General features: G+C 56.4%; 1 protein-coding gene and 1 long non-coding RNA gene across 5 annotated transcripts in view; one reads left to right on the top strand and one right to left on the bottom strand.

The window, feature by feature from the left end:
- Nucleotides 1–704: 704 nt before the first annotated feature.
- On the bottom strand, nt 705–22,307 carry WNT11 (Wnt family member 11). 4 transcript variants are annotated; one of them, XM_067038475.1, is made up of 6 exons: nt 22,027–22,307; nt 18,002–18,184; nt 10,417–10,652; nt 8,533–8,810; nt 5,498–5,790; nt 705–1,556 (listed from the first exon to the last, which is right to left on the bottom strand). In XM_067038475.1, the coding sequence occupies exons 2-6, from the start codon at nt 18,082–18,084 to the stop codon at nt 1,382–1,384; spliced, it is 1,065 nt and encodes a 354-aa protein (XP_066894576.1). In that variant the 5' UTR covers nt 18,085–18,184; nt 22,027–22,307; the 3' UTR covers nt 705–1,381. The 4 variants fall into 4 exon arrangements, with proteins under 4 accessions (XP_066894576.1, XP_066894577.1, XP_058923794.1 ...); XM_067038476.1 differs by lacking the exon at nt 22,027–22,307 and adding an exon at nt 21,167–21,213; XM_059067811.2 differs by lacking the exon at nt 22,027–22,307 and adding an exon at nt 20,215–20,447.
- Nucleotides 21,755–25,649, top strand: part of LOC136794506 (uncharacterized) — an 18,750-nt gene continuing 14,855 nt past the window's right edge. Inside the window, exon 1 of the long non-coding RNA XR_010841404.1 lies at nt 21,755–21,891. This is a non-coding gene — a long non-coding RNA (uncharacterized lncRNA). The remainder of the gene's footprint in view (nt 21,892–25,649) is intronic.

The raw sequence follows: 25,649 nt of genomic DNA, 5'->3' as shown, positions 1-25,649 counted from the left end.
CATCTACTCGGGATTTCCACCTGGGACCCAACTGACATCACAACCTCCACCGAGTCTGAACCCTAGTTCTCTCTCCACCCTGTCCCAGCATGCTTCCAAACACTCGGCCAAAACCCTCGTAGTCCTTCTCCATCCTCCTCACCCTCAAGTCCCACAACCATGAAAAGAACAAATCTAATGGCTCCACCTTCAAAACAGAACAGGAATCCAACCACGCCTACTGCAGCCAGCCTGGTCCAGACAGGAAGCTGGGGGCCTTTTCCAACCACCCCTCAATTTCCACCACCAGCTTTACAAATGGAGAAACTGAGGCTAGGGAGGGAAAAGCCCTCCCCACAGGTTTCACACAGAAACCCTGTTAGGGCTAGCTAGCTGGGGCGCGGGTCTGCCACCACCTCCCAGAGGTCTGCATTCCCAGCTCCCGGGTAGGTTTTCTCTTGAAGCCACTTAGCAGGTCTGATGACACAGCCAGGCTATGTGCGCCTGCATGTGTATCCCTGGGGAACAAAGAGTCGGCCAGCTGGGTTTGGGTTTCAAGACGTCTGTCCTCGCCCTTGACCGGGAGATCTTACAAGGAGGCTGGGGCCTGAGCTGGGTGGTGGAGCGTGTGGGGAACATCAATCAGATGCCGCCTCGCCTGGGAACCGGAGATTTCACCCAACCAGCCCCAGGATCCTTTGAGCTCACTTGAGGAGGCCAAAAACTGCAGGGGCGGCCTGGGGTTCTCAGCATTTATTTCATACAGCTGTTTAAAGAGCTTGTTTAAAATACAGATCATCATATATATATATATATATTTATATATATATATAAAATATATAAAGAGGAATTGAGGCCAGCCACCCCAAAGAAAAAGCTATGCTTTATAAATATTTCTGTAGCTCCCACATCCCAGAGGAAGAAAAACAAAACAAAACAAAGAAACATTTACAACCCAAGCTAGTGGTTCCATGTGGTGGGCCCAGTAGGCTCAGACCCTGGGGTGGGCCGGGGGTCTCGAGGGCTAGGCCTGCAGAACATTCTGGTGAGGAGAGGCTGACCTCCCACTTCCCAGGAGGCGGGGGTCTCTGGCTAGGAAAGGTCGAGTCTGTACCAGTCTTGCCAAAGCCATGCCCCTGGCTTCTTAGACCCGCCTAGAAGGCAACAGGTGGGCACTCCAGGGCCTCGGGCTGCCAGGTTATTTTTAATCTTGTCGGTTTCCTTTGATGTCCTGGCCCTCTTTCCCGGGTGGCCCGGCCTTCTGTTCCTGGTGGTTTCCAAGTGGAGGCAAAGGACAAGCCTCCTTCCACGGTCTAGCATCTGGAATTCACAAGCCAAAATCCATGGGGCGTCTCCAGGCCCCTTGGCCAGCCTCCGAGGGTCCCCAAGGAGCGGAGCAGCCTCATTTGCAGACGTAGCGCTCCACCGTGCGTTCACACCTGCGGCAGGTGACATAGCAGCACCAGTGGTACTTGCAGTGGCACCGCTCGACAACACGGTCTGTGTAGGGGTTATAGCCGCGTCCACAGCACATGAGGTCACAGCTGTCACTGCCATGTGATGTCTTGTTGCACTGCCTGGAGGGGGAGGGGAGGTCAATGAGCATCCTGTCACCCACCAGTCCCCCCACTCCCAGTCAGGCAGCCCCAACCTCCTCTGACCATGGCTGCAGCCTCAGTCCCCCTTGGACGGTGTTTTGGTCTTTGGGGAATTTAAAATAACCCTCTTTCCCAGGGGTACTTCTCACTTTTCCCTATATTTCCAATAGGCATTCGTCAAAATGAGGCGGTGTTTTGTTTCCTTTATCTCTTTTCCTATATCTTCTACTTCTAAATACTTGAAAGTGTCTCAAACCACTGTCTAATAATCCTATCTTCGTATTTAATCCTTAATTATATTGTAACAAGCATAAAGATCGTTTTTACTTTTAGAATCCCAGGATAAATTCTGAAACAAACAAATGGCATCGGATGTGAGGCAAAGTAAGTGTTTGGCACTCTCTTGGTGGAGACAGAGGGTCCATCAATAATTTGCCCCCTTTGAACCAGCGCTTCCCTCCAGTATTTTATCTTATTCGAGGCAGGCAGGGTCTTTGGGTCTGTGGAATTACTGTGCCCATTTTACAGATGGAAACCTGCTCAGCAAAGGGCAGAGGCCTGCTTAAGGTCCCATAGGAGTTTGTGGATAAGCAGGGCTCAAGCTCAGGGGTCCTGAAACCAAGTCCGGTGCATATTCTCCCCACCCTAAAGGGCAGAGAACCCATGGGCTGCCAGGGGCTGCATTTCTTCCTGAATCACTCCTGTGGGCAAAGAAGACACTGAAGGTCGCTATAAAACCCAAATATCCTTGCCATCAGTTCTTTTGTCTAGCGAAGAAACATCTGTGCAGGTTGGCATTTCATCTAGCTGGGCTTAGGCTAGACAGGGATGCTTGTCATGGGATGCAGCTGGATCCCCACAGCCATGTGGACCAAGGAATCCCAGAATGTCTGAGGTGGGCAAGCCCTAGAGATGACCAAATCCAACCCTCCTACTTCCTGATGGGGAAACTGAGGCACAGAATGGGGAAGAGACTTGCCCAGCATCACACAGGGTGAGCACGGGGTCTGTGAGAGTTCAGGAAGGCTTCCTGGAGGGGGAGGTATCATCCAGGCCATTGCATGAAAGACGAACAGAGGGGAGGAGAAAGGGTGTTGGGGGCAAGGAGGACAAACACCTTGACCTGACCTAATCTAAGGGGAGTGAGAGATGGATAGAGGAGCAGGGCTGGAGGCAGGGAGGCCAGGGAGGCTGCTGCCAGCAGCAGCTGAGTAAGAGAAGCTGAGGCCTGAGCTGACAAGGAGCCATGGGGAGGGAAGCAGGGGAGCACTTTGGAGGGGGAGTCAGGAGGAGACGGCAACCTGCATGTGGGGACTGTAAGCAGTTCCGGGCAGGAGGCAGGAGGGAACAGCAGAAAGAACACAGGCCCCAGAGCCAGACAGACCTGGGTTCAAACCCCAGCTCTGCTGCTTACTGGCTGTGTGACTTAAGGCAAGTCACTTAACATTTCTGGGCTTCGTTTAGTCACTCAACACCATTAGTCTCCCTCAGCCTGAACCTGAAGGTCTCTGGATGACTCCTCTAGGAAAGGGCAGTGGAAGGGGGCAGAGTTTCATTTTTATTTCTGGGTCCCTGACATGCAATGTTTGAAACCTGGCCTCCAACCTCAGAGCCAGACAAGACGTGCGATGGTGCCTGTAAAGGGGAGCTGGGGAGGCTGGGGCCAGGAGAAAGGGCAGGTTTCAGAGTTTGGAATAGGAACTGCTGAGGAGGCTTCAGTTCACAAGGCTGGATTTGAGGAGGGCATCTTGCCCAGCTGGGCCCAGCTAGGGGCCCAGCCACATGTACCACCTGTGTACCTGCCTTTTACAGTTAACAAAGCTCATTTGCATCAACCCCCTGTACCCCCCAAATCCCTAATCTAGTAAAGCTCACGTGCCCTCCTCCAGGCAGCCTTCCTTGAAGTCTAGGCTGAGTCAGGGCCCCTCTGGGCTCCCCAACTTCCCTGTCACAGTCTGAGCACTTGATGTCCCTCCCCACCCCTGGTGCCTGCCAGAGCCTCGTGTAATGCTGTAAGAAGTGTCTGTAGTTGTGAACCACTGAGATGTAGGGGCTGTTTGTTACTGCAGAAAGAGCTGACCCATATAGCTGTCTGCAGAGGCCCAGGGCTGAACATGGCAGGAAGCCCGGGAGCAGTGGGGAATAGCATTCTGAGAAAATAAGGGTGGTAGCTGGTGCTGTGGAATGGGGCCTCCTCGTCAATAGTTTGGGGGCAAGTCCTAGGTGCAGAGTCGGGACAGCTGGGAAGGAAGAGGCCTGGCAGCCTTGGGGAGGGGAGACTGTCATTCACAAACCCTTCCTACGGCACTGACACCACCCAGAAAGGAGGGGCTGCTCCGTAAATGTGATTAGAATCACTTGCCAACCTTCCCAGGTGAGTGGTATCATCCTCTTGGCACAGAAGACGAGACTTGAGCCTCAGGTAGGTGAAGGGATTTGCTCAAGGTCCCACAGCTAGGAAACTGCAGCGTCAGGGTGGGAACTGTCCTTCCCTGACACACACGTGCACACATGCATACACACACACACACACATAGCACCCTGTGGATCCAGGGAGACCCTCTCTTTGCTCTGGGGTCCTCAATGTGCTTCCCCCAGGTCCTCTGGGTTCTAGAATCCTCCCCCCAACCCCATCCTCATCACACCCACCCTGGCTGCCTCGGCCCAGACTCTCGCTCCTTCCTGTCTCCCTGGCCTGACCTGGTTCCATCTTCATTCTGCCTGAGTCTCTCAATCTGGCCTCCAGATGGGAGCCTGGGCCTCCTTGCAGAGCCTGCTGCCCTGGCCTGTGAGGATGGAGCCCCCCAAAGCAGTCCCCGTCTCCTGGAGACAGGAACGTGGGCTGAGGAGGAAGCAAAAGCTGGCTAGGCACCAACTATGTGCCAGACACGTTCTCAGACACCCTCACTCTGGTTCAATATTCTTTTAACCTGGAAGAACACTAGTTTTGTGGAATGCTATTAGGGGCTCCTTAATAAAAGAGTTCCACAGCCAAACACCTCTGGGAAACACTGGCTTAGACAGATCCTTTACTGCAGGATTCCTCAGAGCCTTTAATATGTTCTCGTGCCTTGCAAATCGCCAAAGAGAATTTCCCAATGTATTTGATTGCGGAACTATTTCTTTATAGCGTTTCAGGACTGGATTTCTCCTGAACCATCTCCGGGAAGAGCTGCTCCCCTGAATCCTCACCAGCCCTTCCTGGCATATAGTAGGTCTGTAGTTACCACTGGCTCCCTCCTTCTCTCCTGTCCTGAATCGGCTTCAGCAGCTGTGATGGGACCTGCTGTAGGGACCCCAGCCCTGGCTCTGAAATGGGGGCCCGGGGGGAGAAGGCTGGGATCTGGGAGGTGGGTGAACGCAGGCGGGGGCATGGGAGCGCCGTCTCTCCACAGAACGCAGGCCGACCTCACTCTCCTGCTGCCCCTCTGAAAAGCGCTTGTCCTGGTTCCAGCTCCACACCGTGCAGACTTCCTGTGCGGCCACGGGCTGGCACTGCTCCCACCTCCCCTTGTGCCTCAGTTCATTGGTCCAGCTCACAGATTGTATGACGTTTATCCTTCGCTTATTCATGTGACGGATATTTACTGAGGATCTATTTTATGTCAGGCAGCCTCTTTCCTAGCCCCTGTTTCCCAATACAGTCACTGTCTCTTCCCCTCTGTCTCCCACACTAGGGGCAGGTGAGATGGGGAACTCCCACGAGCCTCCATTCCCCAGGAGCCCCTGTCTGGGCGAGGTGCATAACAGCCACCCCCAGGAGCTCTGCCAGGGGCCCCTGGGACCCCACACCTCCACCTGGCGTTCAACTGGGCGGGGACTCCGTTCCCCAACTGCTGACTGTGTGCCTGGCCCCAAGCTGGGATGGGGCACGTGCCACATGGCTGACCCTTCCTGCCAGGCTGGAGGTGGGCCCTTACCTGTCCTGCGTCCCATGGGAGCCCACCTTCTCGTTCTTCATGCAGAAGTCGGGGGAGCTCTGCAGATAGACGAGCTCCGAGTCCTTCACAGGCCGGATGTCCAGGTCCTTGGGCACAAGGTGCTTGCGGGTGCCCATGGGTCGGTGCACCACCTTGGTGGCCGACAGGTAGCGGGTCTTGAGGTCGGCGGCCACATCCCGAAGCTCCTGCAGCCCCTTCCAGCAGGTGCGGATGGAGCAGGAGCCAGACACCCCGTGGCACTTACACTTCATTTCCAGAGAGGCACGCAGAGCCTGTAGACAGTGGAGGGCGTCGGGCTGGGCAGCCGCCGGAGCCCCCTCCCTGGCCTGCCCCCGGGCCCTGCCCCACCCTTCTGCCTTCCAGGGCTCTCAGGGAGTCACCACCTGCTCCGGGCCTCAAGTGACAGGGCTTTTTGCTCTAAAGCTGGGGGGTGTTGTGGATCCTTAGCTCCTCCTCCAACCTGGGGGGCAGCTGGGAGGGGCAGGAAGAGAGTGGCTTTTGCGGGGGTAACGGATGCCATTTATACACCTAGTGTACCAAGTGCTCTCACACTTAAAATGGCTTAATCATCACAGAAGCCCTTCTGGGGGATATCATTCATTTCCCCATTTAAAAAAGAGGAAATGAAGGCTCAGAGAGGCTGAGTCTCTTGCCCAAGGCTACACAGCTAGAAGATCTTGGGCTGGGATTTGAACCCAGGTCTGAGGGCAATTCCAAAAGCCATGGCTTTTCATCATTCTATGCTTTTTCTCTCTCACAAAATGCTCACTGATAAAAAAGGTGGCAGGGAGAAGAAAAGGAAGGGAGGGAGGGAAGAAGAGGCAAGAGGTGGGTGCTTGGGGGTGGGCCCCCTGGCCTGGCTGGCCTTCCCCTTTGCTGCCTGGTGCCGCGGCACCACTCAGCACCTGTCTTCACGTGTGCTGAGCGGGTGTGTAATTGCTACCTTGCAGAGTCACTGAAAGGATTCAACAAGATGACATATATGAAAAGAGTCTTGTGAACTACAAAAGTTAAATCAATATTTGGTTTTGAAAAATCAGTCTAAGTAAGAATTATGGTGGAGAGGGGAGGTCTGGGCTTGGGGCCTGGGGAGATACAGCCCTGGCTTTGGAAGTGACTCTGTGCCACTATCTTCCACAGGCCTGTTTCTCCCTGTGTACCTGAGGGGCATGAGTTGGACGCCTTCTGCAGGCCTTTCAGTTCTGCAGTCTAAGCCCCAACTCCTTGCACACAGGACTCAGACTCCTCTGCCCCCACCCCCCGCCTGCCCTGTGTACGCCACTGCAAGGGTTATGGGTCCCCTGGGCCTACCCCTGCATCAAAAAGATGGGGATACTGAGGCACACGGAGGGCAAGCACTTGCCCAAAATCATACAGGGAGTTAGTGAGGAAGCTGCTCAAGGTCCCAGGGCTCTCTACCCCTCACAGTGCCAGGAAGTGGGGAATGAGGGAGTCCACTTGGGTCTAGAGTCTGGAACTGTCTCAGCAAAGCCTGTGGAGAGCACATAATGAAGTGAACCCGACTGCAGGGCACATTCGGCCTCCCAAGGGCACAAGGTACTTCTGAGTCATCCAGGAAAGGTAAACCACATTCAGCTCTTCAGCTCAGATGGCGGGAAGGGGCCCAGGCTTCCTGAGGCCATGGTGCTGGCTCTGAACACGCTGTCATCTACCCTCCTGAGCCCTTGCAAATGGCCCCAGGGAGGCCAGCTCCTTGGCATCAGAGCCCCTGGGAAAGGGCTGATGTGCCTCTGATGCTGAGGACCCTGTTTGGACTGCACTGTGGGATGGGACGGCTGTACCCCTGGCAGCATGAGGCTCAGGCCTGGCCATGGGCAGGAGTGGGGCTGGGTTCTTGGGCAGGAGGCTGGGTGAAGGGCTCCCAGTGGGTTTCCAAGGGGGTGGGGGCAGCAGAGTTGGGAGGCAGGAGTTCTGGGTCCCTAGCCAGGTTCTGCTACAGATCCACAGGGTGGCTTGGCCTCAGTTTCCCCAACTGCCCAAAGATGGCCTGGATGTCCTAGAATCCTTACAAGAGGGAGACCAGAGAGAGAGGAAGGTGAGGACAAGGAAACCTCTAGACCTGGAGTCCTACAGACCTGGGCTCCACTGCACTGTACGTCCTTGGCCAAAAGCCACCTAAGCTCCTTCTGTCTCACGTGGTGCTTTTGCACGATGGGCCTAACGGGACTGCAGGGAAGAGGTCATGAGATGCCACCCACACCTGACACTCTGCCCCTCCGGGACCAGTTCCCCATCTGTAAGGAGGGGTAACAGTACCTCTTCACAGTGTGGTTTTGTGGACTACGGGAGAGAAAACTAATCAAGCACCCACCACAGTGTCTGGAACACCGATTGGTATAAAGTTGTTGTTTTTTTTTAATTTTCAAAAAATAAAAAGGTCCATTCATTCACTTATGCATTCATCCCAACCTCCTGTGGAATGAGGTGAGGAATTAATGCAACACTGATAATAACAGACATGGCGGGGAAACCGTGTTTAGGAGGTTGGGGTGGGTTTTGGAGCCGGGAGAGAGTCCCCATTAGATCCAAGGAGACAACCCTTTAGCAAGGGTCTGATGCTCCGCAGCCCTCTCCATGGTTCCTTCCACACCGGCCTTGGCCCAGAGCCCCAGAGGAAGAGCCTGAGGAATGTGACCAATGGGGACCAGAGAGCACCAACCCACCCCATTTTATAGATGGGAACAACTGAGGCCAGGGAGGAAGTGACTCGCCCAATGTCACACAGTGAGTTTAGAGCTCCTGACTCCCAGCTCAGAGCTCCTTGTGCTCCACCGACGTTCTCCAACCCAAATCCTGGTGGACCCCCTGGAGGAGGAGGAGCCAGGCAAGCCCCAAGCAGCTGGAGAGGGAAGAGCCAGGGGAGGCCAGAAGCACATCAGTGTGGGTGGATCAGGGCCCGTCCCCCCGCCACCCCTCCACTGGGGCACACTGGCGGCCCTTTTCCGGCCAATTGGCACAAGCACAACCATCTGGGGGGGGTGGGGGGTGGTTACCTGTCTCCCCACTTCACTGTTGTGTAGACGCATCAGTTTATTGGCTTGGGATCCTGTTTTTTTCACCTTCATAGGAGCATCGGAAAACTTGGCCCCCATGAGGAGCCCGTAGCTGAGGTTGTCCGCACATCCTCCCCAGCGGTTCCCGGGCCCGGGTGGCTCACCTGGGACGGGGCCGCAGGAGCAGCCGGGCAGGTCGCCGGAGGTGCAGGCCCGGGCGATGGCGTGGCTGATGGCGGCCGCCGACAGCGCATACACGAAGGCTGACTCCCGGGTCCCTGTAGGGAGGTGTGGGGTCAGCCGGGGCGGGCGACCCAGGGATAGGACCCTGCCCAGACCTGAGGGCCCCCACCTGCCTCTGCGGGGTCGGGCGGGGACAGGGGCAGCGAGCAGGTGGGGCAGGTGGAGGATGTCATGACGACCATTCATCTGTCAAGCCCCCATCCTCCCCCAAACGTACTAGCTGACCCCCACACTCTCTCACGGAGCACACAAAGCCAGCCCCCCAGGGCACACCCTCACTCACACGCTCACCATGCTGCACTTGCTCCCTGCTTGCCCTGCACCCAGCGTTAGGGGCTGCTTTTGGGAACAGAAGGCCCAGTCCCTGAGCTCCTCAAAGACCAGTGAGCAAAGAGCCTGCTGTGGGGTGAAATGTGTCCCCCTGAAAAGATATGGTCAAGTCCTGACCCCTGGTCCCTGTGAATGTGACCCTATTTAGGAATAGGGTCTTTGCAGGTGTAACTGACCTAAGATGAGGTCATTAGGTGGAGCAGAGTGTGCCCTAATGCGATGACTGGTGTCCTTATAGGAAGATGGAATTTTGGATACAGAGACAAAGAGGGAGGAGGCCACGTGACAGAGGCAGAGACTGAAGTGATGCAGCTACAAACCAAGGAACACCGAAGACCGTGGCAGCCCCCAGAAGCTAAGAAGAGGCAGGGACGAATCCTCCCCCAGTGGCTTCAGAGGGAGCTCTGCTGACACTTTGACTCTAACCTCAGACTTCCAGCCTCCAGCACCGTGAGACAATTCTTCTGTTGTCAGAAGCCCCCCAGTGCGTGGGGCTTTGTTAGGGCAGCCCTAGCAAACTAAGATGGAGCCCAACGTGCCTTGGCAGTGGGGTGTCCTGGCCTTGCGTCCAAGCAAGTTACCCCCCTTCTCAAGCCTCAGTATCCTTAACTGTAGAGTGGGAATGATAACACCTACCTCACAGGCTTGCTCTGGAGCTCAGATAATTCAGGAAGGAAGGAGGCTTTGTAAAGTGCTGCACAAACGTTAGCTGTCACCGTGCGGGGGAAAGATGAGATCCACTGGGGCATTCCTCCCCTTCAAAAGCCTCTCTATGATACATAGGACCCCCAAATCCACCCCCAGAAGCCACCTCCTCCAGGAAGTCTTCTCCACAGATCTTCTTTAGTCCCTACATCACTTTGTGCCTTTCCCAGCACCTTCAGCCGGGATGGTCTAGAATTAACTGCTCCACACCTGTCTGCCCTGAGGGCAGGCTCAGTCGCATTCTCATTACAGACCCCCCACCCCCAGAGCCTTCCTGCATCATTCATTCCTTTGTTCAGGCGTGAGGGGTCCATGTGCATTTGTACTGTCATTCAGGCTCCCCGCACTGGTATATTCATTCACTATATGTTCATTCGTTCATCAATTCACGCCCCAATACCCATGACCATGATTAATTCACCCACCCACCCATCCGTGTATCCATCCATCATCCAGCTATTCACTCATCCCCCCATCACACTTCCAGCCATCCATCCATGAATTCACCCACCTATCTAAACACACATATATTTATGCCTGAATTCATCCACCCCACCCCACCCGCATGCATTCCACAGGCCCTAGCAGCCTCCGCTGGCCCCCTACCTCTCTCCAGGTCAAGCAGGTAGTTGGGGGCGAGCTCGATGGAGGAGCAGTTCCAGCGCATGTCCGCGAAGGCCCGGCGGCAGGCCTTCATGACCTCGCGGGCGGCATGCACGATGGTGTGCATGAGCTCCAGGTTGCTGCGGCACAGCTGTACCTGCGCGGACACCAGGCCCTCCAGCTGCTTGCAGTGCTGCGTCTGGTTCAGTGCCAGGGCCGCCGGGGTCTTGGAGAGTGCCCTGCACACAGTCCAAAAGGCAGCAACCAATGGAAGGGAAGTCAGGGCCGTGAGGGGCCGTGCTGCTTCCACCCGCTGTACCGGCCCCAGCCTCTCCTCCACAGTCTTGGAGCCTTTGCAGGAAGGAGCTGGGAAACCAGGAGGCCAAGCACTGTCCCCAGCAGAGTAACAGCTCCCCCTCCCACCCCCGTGTGACCTTAGCCACATCACTGTCCTTTTTTGGGCCTTAGGCCCTCATTCATAACATAGGATCATGGCCCCCATCTTACCTAAGTTTTATTATAATTATACTTACAATAAACAGTTTTATAGTTCACAAAGCACTCATATCCACTGCCCTATTTAGTCCCACACAGCTGTGAATGATTACTCTTTATTCAACATTCATTCAACACTGAACATGCTAGACACTGTGCTAAGTGCTGGATTATTATAATCATCATCATCATAGTAATACATACTATTAGTTGACCATTTACTAGATGCACAGTGTGAGTTAGGAGCTTCCCATTATGGCTTCATTTAATTATTAAACCCATTTATTAGGCTGTAAAATCCCACATACATGCAAGAGATTCATTAAAAGATTAAAGAGCCACTCAGTTTGCTGATAAATTGGACTTAGCCATTAACTTGCTATGTGACTTTAGATAAATCACTGTCCCTCTCTGGGTCTCAGTGTCTATACCTCTAAACTGTATTTCCCAGAATGGGTTCCAGGGAGACACTCTGAAAAAAGGGATCCATGGTCAATCAAGCACAGTTGGGGAATGTGATATACTACATCCCCCCTTGAACAGTAGTAATGCACATTTCATTTTAAAGGCCCTGCAGCAAAGCAACAGGCTTGGTTTTGTTTAACTTCCAAGTCTGCTGAGCACAAAATCCTTTATTTGAGGAGCGCTGACCTCCTCCATGCTTTGGGAAATGCTGGCCTAGGGGGTCCCTATGACCTCTAGTGATGTTATAGGACCTAAGAGCTTCCAGATCCAGGTTCTGGGCACTAGGATTCCAAGACTCTAAGACCAGGGGTCGATCCTGCATTCAGCTTCCTCCCAGGCCTTCTCTGAGGAGCAGACTGCATCAGGCAGCCCCTCCTCTTAAGTGGAGGCTAAAGGGACCCCCACAGCCTTAAAGGGTTCCACATAGACCCACCCCCTACCCTAGGGCCAGCCGGTCCTCAGAAACCCAGCAGAGACCCTGGAGGGACAGGCGGCAAGAAGGGGCCAATCTTCAGGCCCAAGTGCTAGGTGCCCCACTTGCTGGGACCACAGCAGACATCACCCAGCATCAGGACCGAGACCTGGTGAGGCCAGCTCCTCGAGGCCCTGGCCTGAGATCCCAAGAGAGGCAGCCTGGTGCCAAAGAACAGCAAGGGCCTGGGAAGACTCCTGGCTCTGTCACCCCCACTCCCCTTGTGACCTGCAGCAAGTCAAGTAACCTCTCCTCTCCCATCAATCTCCCAGCATTGTCCTGAGGAATTAACTCAATGTGAGTCACATGCTCTGCCCAGGGCTGACATATCATGGTCAGGGCTCTGTGATTGAAGCTACTAGATTACTGCGTTGGTGGCCTTTTCCTACCTTAGGTTCCTGCACCCACTCAGTCAAGGCCAAGGGCTGCCATCTGACCTCAAGGCCCCTCAAAGCCTGGCCCTCCAGCCCTCTCTGGCCTCCCATCCTTGTCCCCCATGTGTCCTAATATCTGCCACAGCAGACTCCTGGCTTCTCTGACAGGGACTGCCTTACCACCACGCATATACCCAGGCTTTTCCTGGTGCCAGGAATGCCTTTCCCCTTGCTCCTGTACCTAAATGAATAAATGAACTTGATCTACTTGTGGAAGAAATATTTACTAAGCACCAACTCTTCCCAGACATAGATCCTTTCCTCAAGGAGCCCCTCGTCTAATGGCTTCACAGACCTATCACCAGTTATAAGGCAATGACCCAGACGTTCCAGTTCATGGGCTGGCCCAGGGAAGAGCTCAGGCTCTGGGCACCAGCTGTGTGAGCTGGGTAAGTTACCCAACCTCTCCGGGCCTCATGGTCTTCATCTGTTATAAGAAAATGATAAATGCTACTTCAAAAGGTGATGGCAAGACTTAAATAGATAATGGATGTAAAGCACTCGGGGCATTCATACATGGGATCCCTTGCTTGTTGCCACGTGAATCTTGGCCCAGAGGGAGTCAGAAGACCTGGGTTGTGGCTCAAGCTCTGGTCTCTATGTGCTGGGCAATCTTGGGTAAACTGCTGTCCCTCTCTGAGTATCAACTAAAAAATGGGGACTCCTGGAGGTCTTGTAGGGGCTGAATGAGTTAATATGTGCTACACTGAGTACAGATAGGTTAGTTTGCTTCCTGCTGCCTCTCTCTGCCATGCCCCACCCATGCTACACCTCCAAAATACAGAAATCATCCCCGAGGCCTGGGAAGCAGACCCAGGGCAAGTGGGCATGGCCTGGTGTCTGTGGTTGGAGTGGTACAACCCAGCCTGTCTGAGATTGACTGTTGGTATCTTGGGCCATCTTCCCTCACTGCGGCCCCTGGCCCACCCCTACCCCACCAAGGCATGAGCCAAGAAACCTCTGGTGTATCTGGATGCAGACCTCAGACATGGTTGCCTGACCCTGCCTATGACTGGAGAACCTGCTGCCTGAATTCCGGCAACACATACTGGAGGAGGGGTGACCACACAGGGACAGATATCATCCCCTCAGCCTGTTTCTTGGTTGTTACAGCCCCTCTGCCACCACCTAGCAAACACTGTCCACGCGCATGGACCCGCTGTCCCAGGTGGGCACAGCACTCCCCAGTTTACAGAGCCTCTCATTTCATCCCATTCTCACAATGCCTGAGGGGCCTGGGAGATTATCACCACCTTTGTACAGAGGAGGACGCTGAGGCACTCCAGTGCCCGGGCGCTCGGCCTCCTCTGGACACCATCCTCCCTCAAACCTGGCCTCACTTTACCAGGTCCCCTCTCTGCTGGGCTTGGGGCCGTCCACGCTCAGCCTGTCCTGAGCCTGCTCTGCCCAGCACCCTTGCCCGGCTTTCATCCTTCCCCTCTGAGCCACTTTTCTCTTTCACAACAGGAAGGATTACAGGAGATACACGAGAAAACACCCAGCACGGTACCTGGCACACAGCAGGCACTCATGCAGGGTGGCTGCCTTCCAGGTCCTTCCCCTGGGCTCCTGCTCAGAAAGTGGATAATGTAAGTTGAGAGTTTTCCTGGGGAGCTCAGGTTGCAGCTCCCGAGGAGGGGTCCTCTGGGATCCTGGGGTCTGAGGACCCTGGGCTACTCTGGGTCAGTCTGTCCATCTCTTAAGTCATTAAGCATCCACCTCCGCAGCTGGTGGTGAGAGAGGTTCGATGAGGGAAACCCAGTGAGGATGCTTCCAGATGAGGCACAGACTGCCCAGGTGGGCAGAGGACAAACGGGAAGCATTCTGGAGGTCCCGGGTGGGCACGGGGCTGCGGAGAGAGCGGCTGGGACAGAGCGGCCCGCTGCGGCGTGCTGGGGGAGGCCTGCTCGCAGGAGCGTGCAGACTGGGAGATCAGGAGGCGGGAGGCAGCGGATTCCACTCCCGAGGAGGGCGATGCGGTCATCTGGTAATTAGTGGTAATGACCGTTTCTAACTAAGGCCCCCTTGGGAAGGTAATCAAGGATTAGGGTGAGAGGCGGGGGAGTTACCCGTCTGGACATCTTGTCCAGCTTGCCTCACTGCAGCACACCCCTAATTGAAAACATTTTGGTTTATCTGGGGGTGGGTGCATGGGGGAGAGGGTGGAAGAGAGGACAGGAGGGAACAGAGAGTTCACGGGCAAGGCCTATGCCCAGGGTGCCGCTGGGATGGCCGAGGTCTCTCTCATTCAGGAGTTGGGGTTCTCCTGGGAATGGCGGGGGTGGGGGAGGCACAGAGACCTGGGTTTCAGCTCCAGCTCAGCATGTCTAACGTTCCACCTTGGGCAAGTCACTGCCCCTTGCCGGGCCTCAGTGTCCCCACCCCACTGTGGAAGTGGGGACACTGAGGCCTAGAGAAGGGCAGGTCTTGTCCCGACCTGTACACAGCCAGCAAATCAGAGGCAGAGCCAAGCTAGAACCCAGGACTCCTAATCACAGGCTAGGGCTCTTTCACTCCCATTGTAGATATGAGGAAACTGAGGCTCAGAGAGGCTAACATGATTGATTTGCCTGAAGCCTGGCTCATGGCTAGTGAACTGGCAGAGCTCAGACTGGGACCCAGGCCTCCCAACTCAGGTCTGGTGCTCCTCCCAGCCTCTCTGCGGCTGCTGTGTCCCTTCTGAGTCTCTTAGGACTCTTCCTCAAGAGGCCCAGACCCGGAGTAAGCAGCAGGCTTGGGGCTGCCCGGGGTGGGTGGAGTGGCCTTTATGGGTCCTCCCAGCCACCCTGGGCCTTCCCCTCACTGGGCAACCCCAGTGGTTCACAGAAGGCTGGAACCACCCTCCCTACCCACCACAGGGCAGCCAGAAAAGAATGTCCCCACACTTCTGGTCTGAGTCTCCCAGCACCCAGTTTGGGTGGGAGGTGAGGTAGGGAGGGGTCCTCCAGGTTATTTCTGATCAGGTGCTTCCACCCCTTCTCCCTTACCCCCTACCGCACAGAAAGCCCAAGCTGAGTCCCAGGTCCCCAGTGGGTGGGCAATCTGGGTCACTCAGCCACGTTTACTTTCATTTCCCATGTCAAGTGTCCCTTTCCTCTTCAGCTCACTTTCCAAAGCCCAGGGCAGCAGGGTCCTCTGGGACATCCCCAGGACAGCTGAGTCTCCTGGATGAGTCCCCAGCTTCCCATCCCCACCGTACCCTTCCCTGTTCCCAACTGTCCTGTGGCTCCCTGTGACCAAGAGGCCCCAGAGCCACTCAACTTAACTCCAACTCCTGCCTCTGCTGCCTACTAGCTGTAACACCCAGTTCGTTAAAGACCCACTGAGCCTCCACTTCCTCTTCTGATTAATGAGGGTGATGGCAGAACCCACCTCACATGGTGGTTGGGAGATTTAAATGAAACAACATACATCAAGCACTTACAACAGTGCCAAGGCCACATATATATACAGACAGACACACAGACACACAGACAGACAGACACACACACACACACACACACACACACACACACAGAGTTGTTATTCTTAAACTCCACTCCTTCTCCTGCTTCCCCCTCTATCTTCAGCTCCAGCAAGAGTTTAACCACTATCAAAGAGGTTTGGCTTCATGGAGCCTGTCTGCCTGGCTTCTCATCCCACACCCACCATTAATTAACTAGCTGTGTGACCTTGGGCCAGTTACTTAACCTCTCTGTACCTTAGTTTCCTCATTTGTAAAATGGTAGTGACAAGAATGTCACCTACTTCATAGGCGTGTTATCAAAGTTAAATGTCTAAAGCTCTGGGGATTTACTAGTAAGCTCCTGTAATTCCTGGCTTCTCTGTTTCCCCACACACATCGTCCTACCCCTGCTGTTCCTTTGGCCTAGGATGCCTGCTTTGCATTCCATCCACAGCCATCGAAATCCTATCTATCCTTTGAAGCCAGACTCAGAGTCACCTCCCTTATGTGGGGCTAACCACACCTCCTCTGGGCTCCCATGCTCCCTCTCCTAGGACACAGCCCAAAGTCCACTTGGTACGTTTTATATGTCTGTCTCCCTCAACAGGCTGGGAGCTCTTTTAAGGCAGACACTGAGTTGTACTCATTTTTTGTGGCAGCCTGGGCTATGCAGTGGAGACAGCATGGATGTTGGACTGAACTAACCATCTATTTCAGACCCTACCCAGCCACGTACCAGCTTGGGGGCCTGTAGAAGTCACACATTTCTCAGAGCCTTGGCGTTCCCACTGTGGTGTGGGAATTATAGCAGTGTCCCCCAGAACCCTCTAGGGCCGAGCCCAGTTCTTGGCCTCTGATGCTCCTTGGGCCCTTTAACAAAGCCCTTCCCTCTCTGGACCTCAGTTTCCTTATCTGTAAAAGGTTGGTGGTGAGTGAGGAGGGCTTTTGGGGCTCCCTGATTAGAGGTTCTCACCAGCTGCGACAGTGCCAGGTACCAGCAGTAGAAGGAAAGTGGCTGATTTCTCATAAAAGTAGTCAGGAGCGGCTGAGAAGAGCCGGTGCCCCCAGGCTGGGAAGCTGCTAAGCTCAGGCTACTCCTTGCAAACAAGAAATGCAAGAAGATGGGGTTCCCCTCTCAGGAGAATTAATGGATAACTAAGCCCCAGAAGGGGTAGGGCTGGTGACCTCGAGACTGTTTGCCGGTGGCCCAGCCACTATTGCCCCGTCTTCCAGCTAATCCACGAACTGTCCTCGCAGCCCTTCCCCAGCCCATAGTCTGTCCCATGGCTGTCTTATCTGCATGGCTCCCCGCCCCCGACCTGGAACTCTAGACTGTGTCCTGTCCTGGACTTTTCCACCGCTCTGGGAGTTCCTCCACCCAAAGTGCCCTTCTCTCACTGCCCCCACCCACCAAACTCCCAGAGACTCCTCAGGCCCATCCTAGGAGCACCACCAACGAAAAATCGACCTAGGGTCCTAGGGATGTGCCCCCCACCAGGTGATCTCCTCTCCTCTGGGCTCCCACAACACCGCCCTGGGCTCTCCTGGGGCACTTGGAGTTATTTACAGCCTGGGCTTATCTCTTCCAGACCAGAGGGCAGCTCCTCCAGGAAGGGGCTGGCTTTTACTCCTTTCTCCCTGCGCTCCCTGCACACAGCCCAGCACAGAGCAGGCACTCCCTTCTGCTGGATGGAAAGGAGACTCTCCCACTTACCCCTCCATTAATAATTTCTATCTAAAGGACTACCCTTCAGCATCTGACAGTTTACGGGGTTCTTTCATAAGCCGCTTCTCATCTTACCCTCCTTTGACAGAGGAGGACTCTGAGGCTCCCAAGAGGCTGAGTGACACTTCCCCAAGGTCACCCAGGTGGAGGGGTCTGGACTGTTTGAGAACCTCCAGCTAGGGTCAGGAGACTGTCAAGGAACATAATATTGAGCAGGCCTTGTGTGCAGGGCGCAACCCTCTAGATTGGGCCCCTTGACCACGGTCTTTTTCCATCTGTCCCTGTGGAGGTCTTGCGCGACCCTTGGCCGCACGGAACAGGGCAATTCCATCGTCCTCCATGCCCTGTCTTGCTCCTCCCGCAGGTAAGGACAATATTTAACGGAGGAGGAAAAGGAGGCTTAAAAAGGGTGACTTGCCCACGACCCCCAGGCAACTTCTGCTCCCGGGTCTTGGGCACGCTGGCCCGATCCAGGGGGCCCCTTAAGGCTCTCCACCTCCCCCAACCGCCGGTCCCAGGGCCCACGTGCGTTTCCGCGGGTCCCTACTTACAGCCACTTGATGCCATAGCACACACTGGTCTGGAGCGCCAGGGCGAAGAGCAGCGCCTGGCAGACCTGCGGCCGCGCCCTCATCCTCGCGCGGCTGGCGCGCCGGGGGGTCGCACCCTGGGGAAGCCGCGCCGAAGTACCGCCGCACGCCCTGCCGCCGTCGCTCCTCCTGCGCACACGCCGCCTGCAGTCGGGGAGAGCGGAGGCAGCGGGTTAAGGCTGCGCGCGGGGCGGGGGCCACGCCGGGGGGGGGGGCGTTTTATTCAAATTACAAAGGAGGGGTCGGGGCCCGGGGAGGCCGGGCGCGCGGCGGGCGTCGCCTCCCGCCCCGCACAGCCCGGGACGCGGCCGGCGTCTGGCTCGAATTAAACGCCTCCGGAGCGCGGCAGAGGGCTTGTCCACTTAGTGCGGCCCCGGCGGGAAGGGAAGAGGGTGACAGGACCAGAAACTCCGGAGAGACCAGGCAGAGAGACAGCAAGAGGGAGAGAGACCCTCAGAGAGCGAGGCTGAAAGACATTTGGCAGAGGCAGAAGCCCGGATAGGCACACAGTTCTCGAGAGGGACGGAAAGAAGACGAAGGGGGTCGAGGGCGGAGACCGCGGGCGGGCGAGGGGAGGAGCACATTCGGGGCCCAGGATCTGAGTACTCATCTCCGCAATATTAATTGTTAGTTATTATGGGCCTGGCCATTCTCCTTCCCTGCTGGGCCTCGTTTTACCCCCTCCGTAAACTGGGGACACAATTGTGATTCAAATTGCGATTAGGACATAATTCACCTTTTAAAAAGAGCATTCACCTAACGCGATCGCGTTTTTTCCTCCCAGCAACCCTGGGAGATAGATACTATCACTGCCCCCATCACACAGATGAAAAAACTGAGGCGCGGAGATGTGAACTAGGTTTGTTCGGCCAGCGAGCGGCAGGTCCATGACCCGTGTTTTACTCGCATGTTTACCCGGGGTCCGGTGAGATCATGGACCGTGAGATGACAGGGAAATGGGGGCTGGCTCTGGGCATCAGTTTCTCAGCCTGTGAAGGGGAGGATGAGAAATGGGATGGCAAAGGTCTTTGTACAGTGAAGGCTGTTCAGGGTCCTGAGTCTCTGAGTCCCTCTAGCGGTGCCCTTCTGGAGGGTCGGATGGTGCCCAGGCCGGAGCCGAGGCTGGGCAGCCTGGCCTTGGCTAAGCTGGGAAGCTCACGGGGCCGGCGCGCTGCCGCCTCAGGCCGCCAGGCGGCGTCCTGGGGCCGTGGAGTAGCCCTTACCCCACCCGCAGGCCGCAGAGTCGCTTTCTCCGGCTTTTTTCTTTTTCTCCTTTTTTTCGCCCTCTTCATTTCACATCCTTAATTCCCTTCCCAGCTTCTTACAAATTTACCAACAACTGGCGTTCTCCCGGAGGCAAACACAGCCTCAGCCCCTCTACCCTGGGGAGGAGCAGACAAAGGGATTCCTTTCTAAAGGGTTTGTGGAGTTGGAAAAAGGAGGCGCCTTAGTGGGGTCGCTTGAGCGAGAAAGAGGGGGTGTTCCCATCTGGCTGTGTGACCTTGGGCAAGCCTTCCACCACCCCAGCCTCAGTTTCCCCTTCTATGAAAACAAGGGACTGTACTTCACAGTAGCCTACGGGTCTTCTGAGCTCCCCTCTGCCTAAGTTTCCACTATTACGTCTACCTGCGTAGTGTGTTCATGTACGAGTGCGCCTTAAGCGCGCGCGCGCGCGCGCGCACACACACACACACACACACATACACACACACATACACATTTTAAATCCCACTGTTTCCTGGAGCCTTCGGCATGACCCAGAGCAAGGCACGGAGAAAACTCTGAATTACATTTTCTTTCTCCTCCGCAGAGTCCCCCAGCTGGGCGCCTAAAACCGTGGCGCTCGCTACAAACTTTGCCGAATTATGGCACGGGGGCGGGGAGGCGGGGGTTGGTGTTTCAGCTGGGCTCGCAGTCTAACTGTGCCCACTCTTCCCACCCAGCCTGTATCCAAACCTTTTGTCTTACTGGCCCTGAAAGTTACCATGCTCCTGAGAACGAGAAAAATATCGGCTGGATATGGGGCGGGGGGCGGGAAAGGATTAAAAACTCCAGCCACTATCTCTCCTCGCCCCCACGCCCTCCCAAAGTGTGGGCTCCCCCCTAAGGCGCCCAGCATTCCAGGGTAGGGAGGAGGAAGGGCTGCACTCGGAGAGAGGAGAGCTCAGACTCACAGCAGGGGATTCGTGTCCAGCCCAACTCGCCCAGAGAGAGGAGAGGCGCACGGGGACCCAGGCGTCCAAGCTACTCCCGGCTCTTTCGTAGCGGCTCCGGTAGTCTCGGGCTTCTCCCTTCGCTGTCCCAGCACGTCGCTGGGGGAGGCGGCTCCTGGCCTGGGCCTCTGGGTTCTGACAGGTTATTCCTGTCCAGTGTCAGAGTGTCTAGGACAGCCGCGCGGGCCGCTGGGTCACCCTCAGCCTGCGCCTCGCGGGTCAGGGAGCCCTCGCCTCCCTGAGCCCCGGCCCGCCAGGGGGCGCTAAACCGGGGTTCGAGGTGGGATACGCAGCAGCCTCCGGCGCCCTGGGACCTTGGGCAAGTCCCCTCCTCTTCCTGGACCCCCGTGTCCTCCCTCTGGGGATGGTATGAGGTGTAAAGCAAGTGGCTTCTCAATTCTGGTCTCTCTATAAGACATCCACTTGCCGTGGTCAGCCCCCAACTGCCGACCCCTTGCTTCGGGCCCGGCTCGGAACCTCCCTTGGGGTCAGGCGAGTAGTGGGCCCGCGTCAAAGCACAGTGTCTTTGGAGAGATAAGCGGTCCCTTCCTCCCCCCGCTGGGGATAAAGTTCAAGCTACCTCGCTTGCAGCGGGCGAGAGAGGAAACCTCTGGTGCACACTCTGGGCACCGCGAGCGCAGTAGCCACGGCCCGGCTCTAACAGGTGGTTGTAAGGCTTGGGCTCTGGAAGGCCCTGGAAACCCCGCTGCCAGGGCGGCTGCCCCTCTGAGGCAAAGCCGGCGGAGACACGCCGAGCTTCCCCTTCCTGGATGAGCCTGCGCTGGGCCGGGAGCCGGCACCGCGCGACGGCGCTGAGTGTCCCCGCCGCGCGCCGGCCCTGAAGCCTCCGGGTGCGCAGCTCGCAGAGCCGACCCGGAGAACCGGTGACGCCGAGCAACTGCTTCAAGATTACCTGCGACGCCAAACGAGGAGGGGCCGCAACCGGGCTTTGACCTTGGCCGCGAGTCTTTTGAGATGTGTCTGCTGGGCTGCGGACGATGCGCCGGTGGCCCGCGAGACGGATTATTTTGGAAGTGGGAAGGGGTGGGGTAACTCGGAGCACCTCCCACTACCCCCTCTGGGCCCGACCCCGAGCCCCTAAGGACCGTGAGGGTCATGGAGGCACCTCAGCTCCGAGAGTTGGGAGGTGTGGGGCTCGTGCGCGAGCTCAGCCAGATGTTCGGGGCTGCTCCAGATGTGCCTCGGGGCCGGGACAGGACTTTCCTCCTCCCCACCCCCCAGCCTGGAGCTCAGGTCTGTAAACAAACTCTCGGTTCTCCCCCTTATCCCGCCGCTTCTGGGAGCAGGTCTCAAAGCGAGGCATCCGCCCCGGTCCCCCAATTTAGTAGGAGCTGCCGTAGTTCTCTGCCTTTTGCCGCCCTCTCCTGCCCCGCCACCACACACCCTCTGCCACAGGATCCAAGTCCCCCACCCCCGGGATGGCTCGGGCATGACCTCATCCGTGGGCTGACTGGGAGGGAGAGGGTCGAATAGGGGGGAACAGGGCCGGGAAGGCTCGAGGCAGGCCGCGGGAACTGCGCAGCCCACCTCCACCGTTCATCCGCTTAAAGCCCGCGCCCCCAGCCCCCGGCGGCTGCGCTCTGTGAGGGGAATGCCTGGGAGAGCTGCGGAGGAGAGGTATGGAGAAGGTCTTGCTTTGCTTACCGGGAGCGGTTGCCCAACGGAGTCACGCTTTCCCCCTCGGACTCTCTAGCCCAGCGCCCTGACAAGTCCCCGTTGAGAGCCCGCCCGCTGCCCGCGGCCACTGCTCACCTCCTAGGGCGCTCGCCTGGCCGGGTGGGCGGGGGAGCGGCGAGCGCAGCCCCCGGCGGACGCGGGAGCTCTCCGGGCTGGGCAGGCGGCGGGCGTCCTCTTCGCGAGCTGCCAGAGAAGCACGCCCGGGCTCCCGGAGGGCAGAGGCCTGCTGGGGTCCCGCGGGGACTGGGGTGCACACTCAGGCTGCTCTGGAGGGCGCTCGGCTCCCGGGGCCTGCGCTCGCCCGCTCGCCGGAGCTCTCTGCCTCACCCGGCACGGTCTCTGGTGCTGGCCGCCTGAACTGCTTTATAAGGCACGGGCAGCTGCTTTGATCCGCCCACGTCAGCGCGCCGAAGCCCCACCGGGTGGCTCGCGCGAGGGCCGGGGGCGGGGTCCCCGCGGATGCCACGCACCCGCGGCGCCGGCGGCACGAGAGGACGTCGCACCCTGTTGAGTTACAAAGAGGAGACTTACTAACTATAACTATATAGCCGGTGTGTACTGAGCGTGTGGGCTGTGAGCCTACGGCGCCCCTGGGGCTCTCGGGGGCCCAGGTGGGGAAGGTTTCTAAACCTCGCAGCAAGCCCCGCGAGGATCCTCAACCCCGTCTGGTTTGACAGAGGAGGAAGCCACAGCTCAGAGGGAAGTCGGCCTTAGGTCTCATTCTGGAGCCCGGGGAATCACTAGGTGTTGGTCTTGCAGCTCGGTTATTATAAGCATTGTGCGTCCTGAGAGCTGCCTTGGCATCCCAGTCCGACCTTCGACGGGTCACCTCTCCAGACCTCTGGTTCCAATTCCGGGAACTCTCAGCAAAGAAAGGAGGTGCGAGGGCTCTGCACTGTGAGGCGGCTATAAACCTTAGGCACCAAGGAGGCAGGGGTCCCATCTATGGGATGACCATTGCGGAGTCTTCTGGCACCTTGTCCGGGTCCCTAGGGGACCACCAGCTGAGGACCAGGTTTCAGAAGCTAAAGCACACTAAGGTGCTTCTTGTGCGGTGTAGACCTAGCCTGGGACTGGGGCTGGGGCTGTGTTTCTGGGGCAACTTCCCTGGGACCAGTTGAGTGCCCATACCTCCCACGCCCACCTTGGCCCTTCCTGGCTGACAATACTCCCCTCCCGTTTCTAACTGCTGAGTCAGGTGCTGTGGTTTCCTTGACTTCTGTCTTCCCCACACCCCACCCCAGGAGCCTCAATCCCAAGAATAATCTAGTTCATTAGCAGAAGGGAAAACAGATTTAATGAAAAGAGGCTTCTTTCAGGTCCCCCCAAAACACCCTAACTCTTTTCCCTGTTCTTTGCAGCTGCCTGTGAAGTGGCACCCATAGGCTGTCCTAACCTGGCTACAGATGCCTTCACATACATCACACACATCTGAGCCCAAAGAACCCACCGCAGGCTCTCAGCCATGCAAGTGCCAAGCAGCCAGTTCCCCTTGCACACAGGACTGGGACTTATCACCCCAAAAATGGTCACAAACACATTCAGGAGAAACTTGGACATACCACTTGCCCACATGCACATACAAGTTAAATGGCCATACACATCTAGATGAGGCTGAACATGTAGACTTTCCCCATCCAGTTCATGCACAGACACACCTGTTTCCATGCACACAGTGAGGACACACAGCTTCCAAGCAACACCAGTGCACATATACTCCTGCTTATAGTCGCAGAAATGTCCTTGCGAACACATGTTGGGACACCCTTATCTCTTCTTCCAGAGCCTTGGAGTCAATCCCATTATAAATGCCATGGGAAGGTAGTGGGGCTTTGGGTGGGGTGTGGAATACACTGCTGCCCCACCTAAGAGGCTACCGACGGGGGTCAAAAGAGTGTCCTTAGCTCTCCCATTCCAAGGCACTCTGGCCACCACAGTCAGAGCTGTTCCAGGTGACTTCTGTCCAGTTGGGATGCATTGTCCTCTGGGTCTAGCCCTTTGCTCATTTCAGAGCTAAATCGGTTGCTTCCAAATATTTGCACAAGCAGTCTTTCAGCCAGAAATCTTCTGGCTCCCAGCTAGAGTAGGTACGGAAAGCAATTTGGAGTCACGTAGGCTTGGGTTCCACTGTTGATTGTGCCCAATTTTATTTTTAGCTGTGTGATCGTGAGCAAGTTGCTTAAACTCCCTGAACGTTAATTTCCTCATCTATAAAATGGGAAGACTACGGTCCCATCAAATCCTCTATATTTTCCAGGATGAGGATTAGTACCCCATTTCATAGATGTAGAAGTTGAGGCTCAAAACGGAGGTGCTGGGCTTCCCTGGTGGCGCAGTGGTTGAGAATCCGCCTGCCGATGCAGGGGACACGGGTTCGTGCCCCGGTCCGGGAGGATCCCACATGCCGCGGAGCAACTAAGCCCGTGAGCCATGGCCGCTGAGCCTGTGCGTCCGGAGCCTGTGCTCCGCAACGGGAGAGGCCACAACAGTGAGAGGCCCGCATACCGCAAAAAAAAAAAAAAAAAAAAAAAAAAAAAAAAAAAAAAAAAAACGGAGGTGCTGGCAAGGGTTGGAGCTAATATTTGAACCCAGATCTCTAGGGCTCAGAGTGCACTATAGCTAGTGGCCCCCATTGAAACAGATGGCAGGAGGATGGTGACTTTGCATTTTCTGGAAAGGAGGTTGAGGGAGGCCAGGAGAAGATCCCAGGTCTCTTGAAGCCCAGCCCTGAGGCCTCTGGGACCCTCCCAGCTACTCAGCTCTGTCTTGTGACTCAAGATCTAGGCATCAGCTAGGACTGGGACCCCTGCCCTGGATGGGGAGGTGGGGGAGAGGGGTGAGCCTGAGGAAGTGGTGGCAAAACCTTGAATTGAGAGTCGAGGGAGACCTGGGCAAGGGTCTGCTCCTCCCTGCACCCCAGTCTCCCCACTTGCATAAGGAGGAGTACTTTACCACCTCAGACATTCTGGGATTCTCTGAGACACTTGGGAGAAGGATTTTTCTCATCTTTAGAACCAACTGATCTTCTCTCCTTCTTCTTCCTCCTGCCTCCTTCTGTCAGGAGCATCCTCAAGGGCTACTGTGTGTCAGGCACGTGCTGGCCGCCTGGGCACGAGCTCCCCTTCAGAGGGTAGGAGGCTCTGAGGTGGGCAGGATGGGCCAGCTCTTGGCTGCTGCTGCTGTAGATGTTAGTACAGTTTCCTTGTCCTCAGTTACCCCACTGAGTCTGGTCATCTGATCGCCCAGACGTGCTGGGGACTTCCTGTCAGCAGGCTTCTCAGCCCCTGTCTGACTGCCATTGGTACACACCTTTCCAACACCCACCCCTGTGCACACCCCACCCAGGGGGGCACCCAGGAAGGGACATGGCAGTAGGGGAAGCCACAATTCCATTTCCCATGCTGACCTCTATTGACTCCTCCACCCACCTCAGCTTCCCTCCCTTGGGTCCAAGGCCTTGGTGGAGATGGGTGGGAGCAAATCGGCTATTTCCAGGAGCCCTGGATGGGGGAATGGGTGACCTGGTTACAGTCCTTAGCGCCATCAGTGGTTGGCTGTGTGACAGCAGATAATTATTTTGCCCTCTCTGAGCCTGTCAGCCCAACTGTAAGTGAGGGAGTTGAACTAGATAGCCTCCAAGGGCTTTTTCAGCTCCAGAACCCACGTCTTGGTTCCCCTGACTCTTACCTTTGTTTTAG

This window comes from Kogia breviceps, chromosome 7 (assembly GCF_026419965.1).
Source record: "Kogia breviceps isolate mKogBre1 chromosome 7, mKogBre1 haplotype 1, whole genome shotgun sequence".
Classification (NCBI taxonomy): Eukaryota; Metazoa; Chordata; class Mammalia; order Artiodactyla; family Physeteridae; genus Kogia; species Kogia breviceps.
The sequence above is the reverse complement of the archived record's forward strand: the minus strand, read 5'-3'. Positions and strand labels throughout refer to the sequence as shown.

Bases quoted from the DNA above. Each gene is read 5' to 3' on its own strand.
- WNT11 (XM_067038475.1), bottom strand. From the start codon at position 18,084: ATGAGGGCGCGGCCGCAGGTCTGCCAGGCGCTGCTCTTCGCCCTGGCG. The intron at 10,653-18,001 runs GTAAGTAGGGAC...GACTGTGTGCAG, and splicing joins TGCTATGGCATCAAGTGGCT to GGCACTCTCCAAGACCCCGG. The intron at 5,791-8,532 runs GTAACCACCCCC...CACTGTCTACAG, and splicing joins ACAGTGAAGTGGGGAGACAG to GCTCTGCGTGCCTCTCTGGA.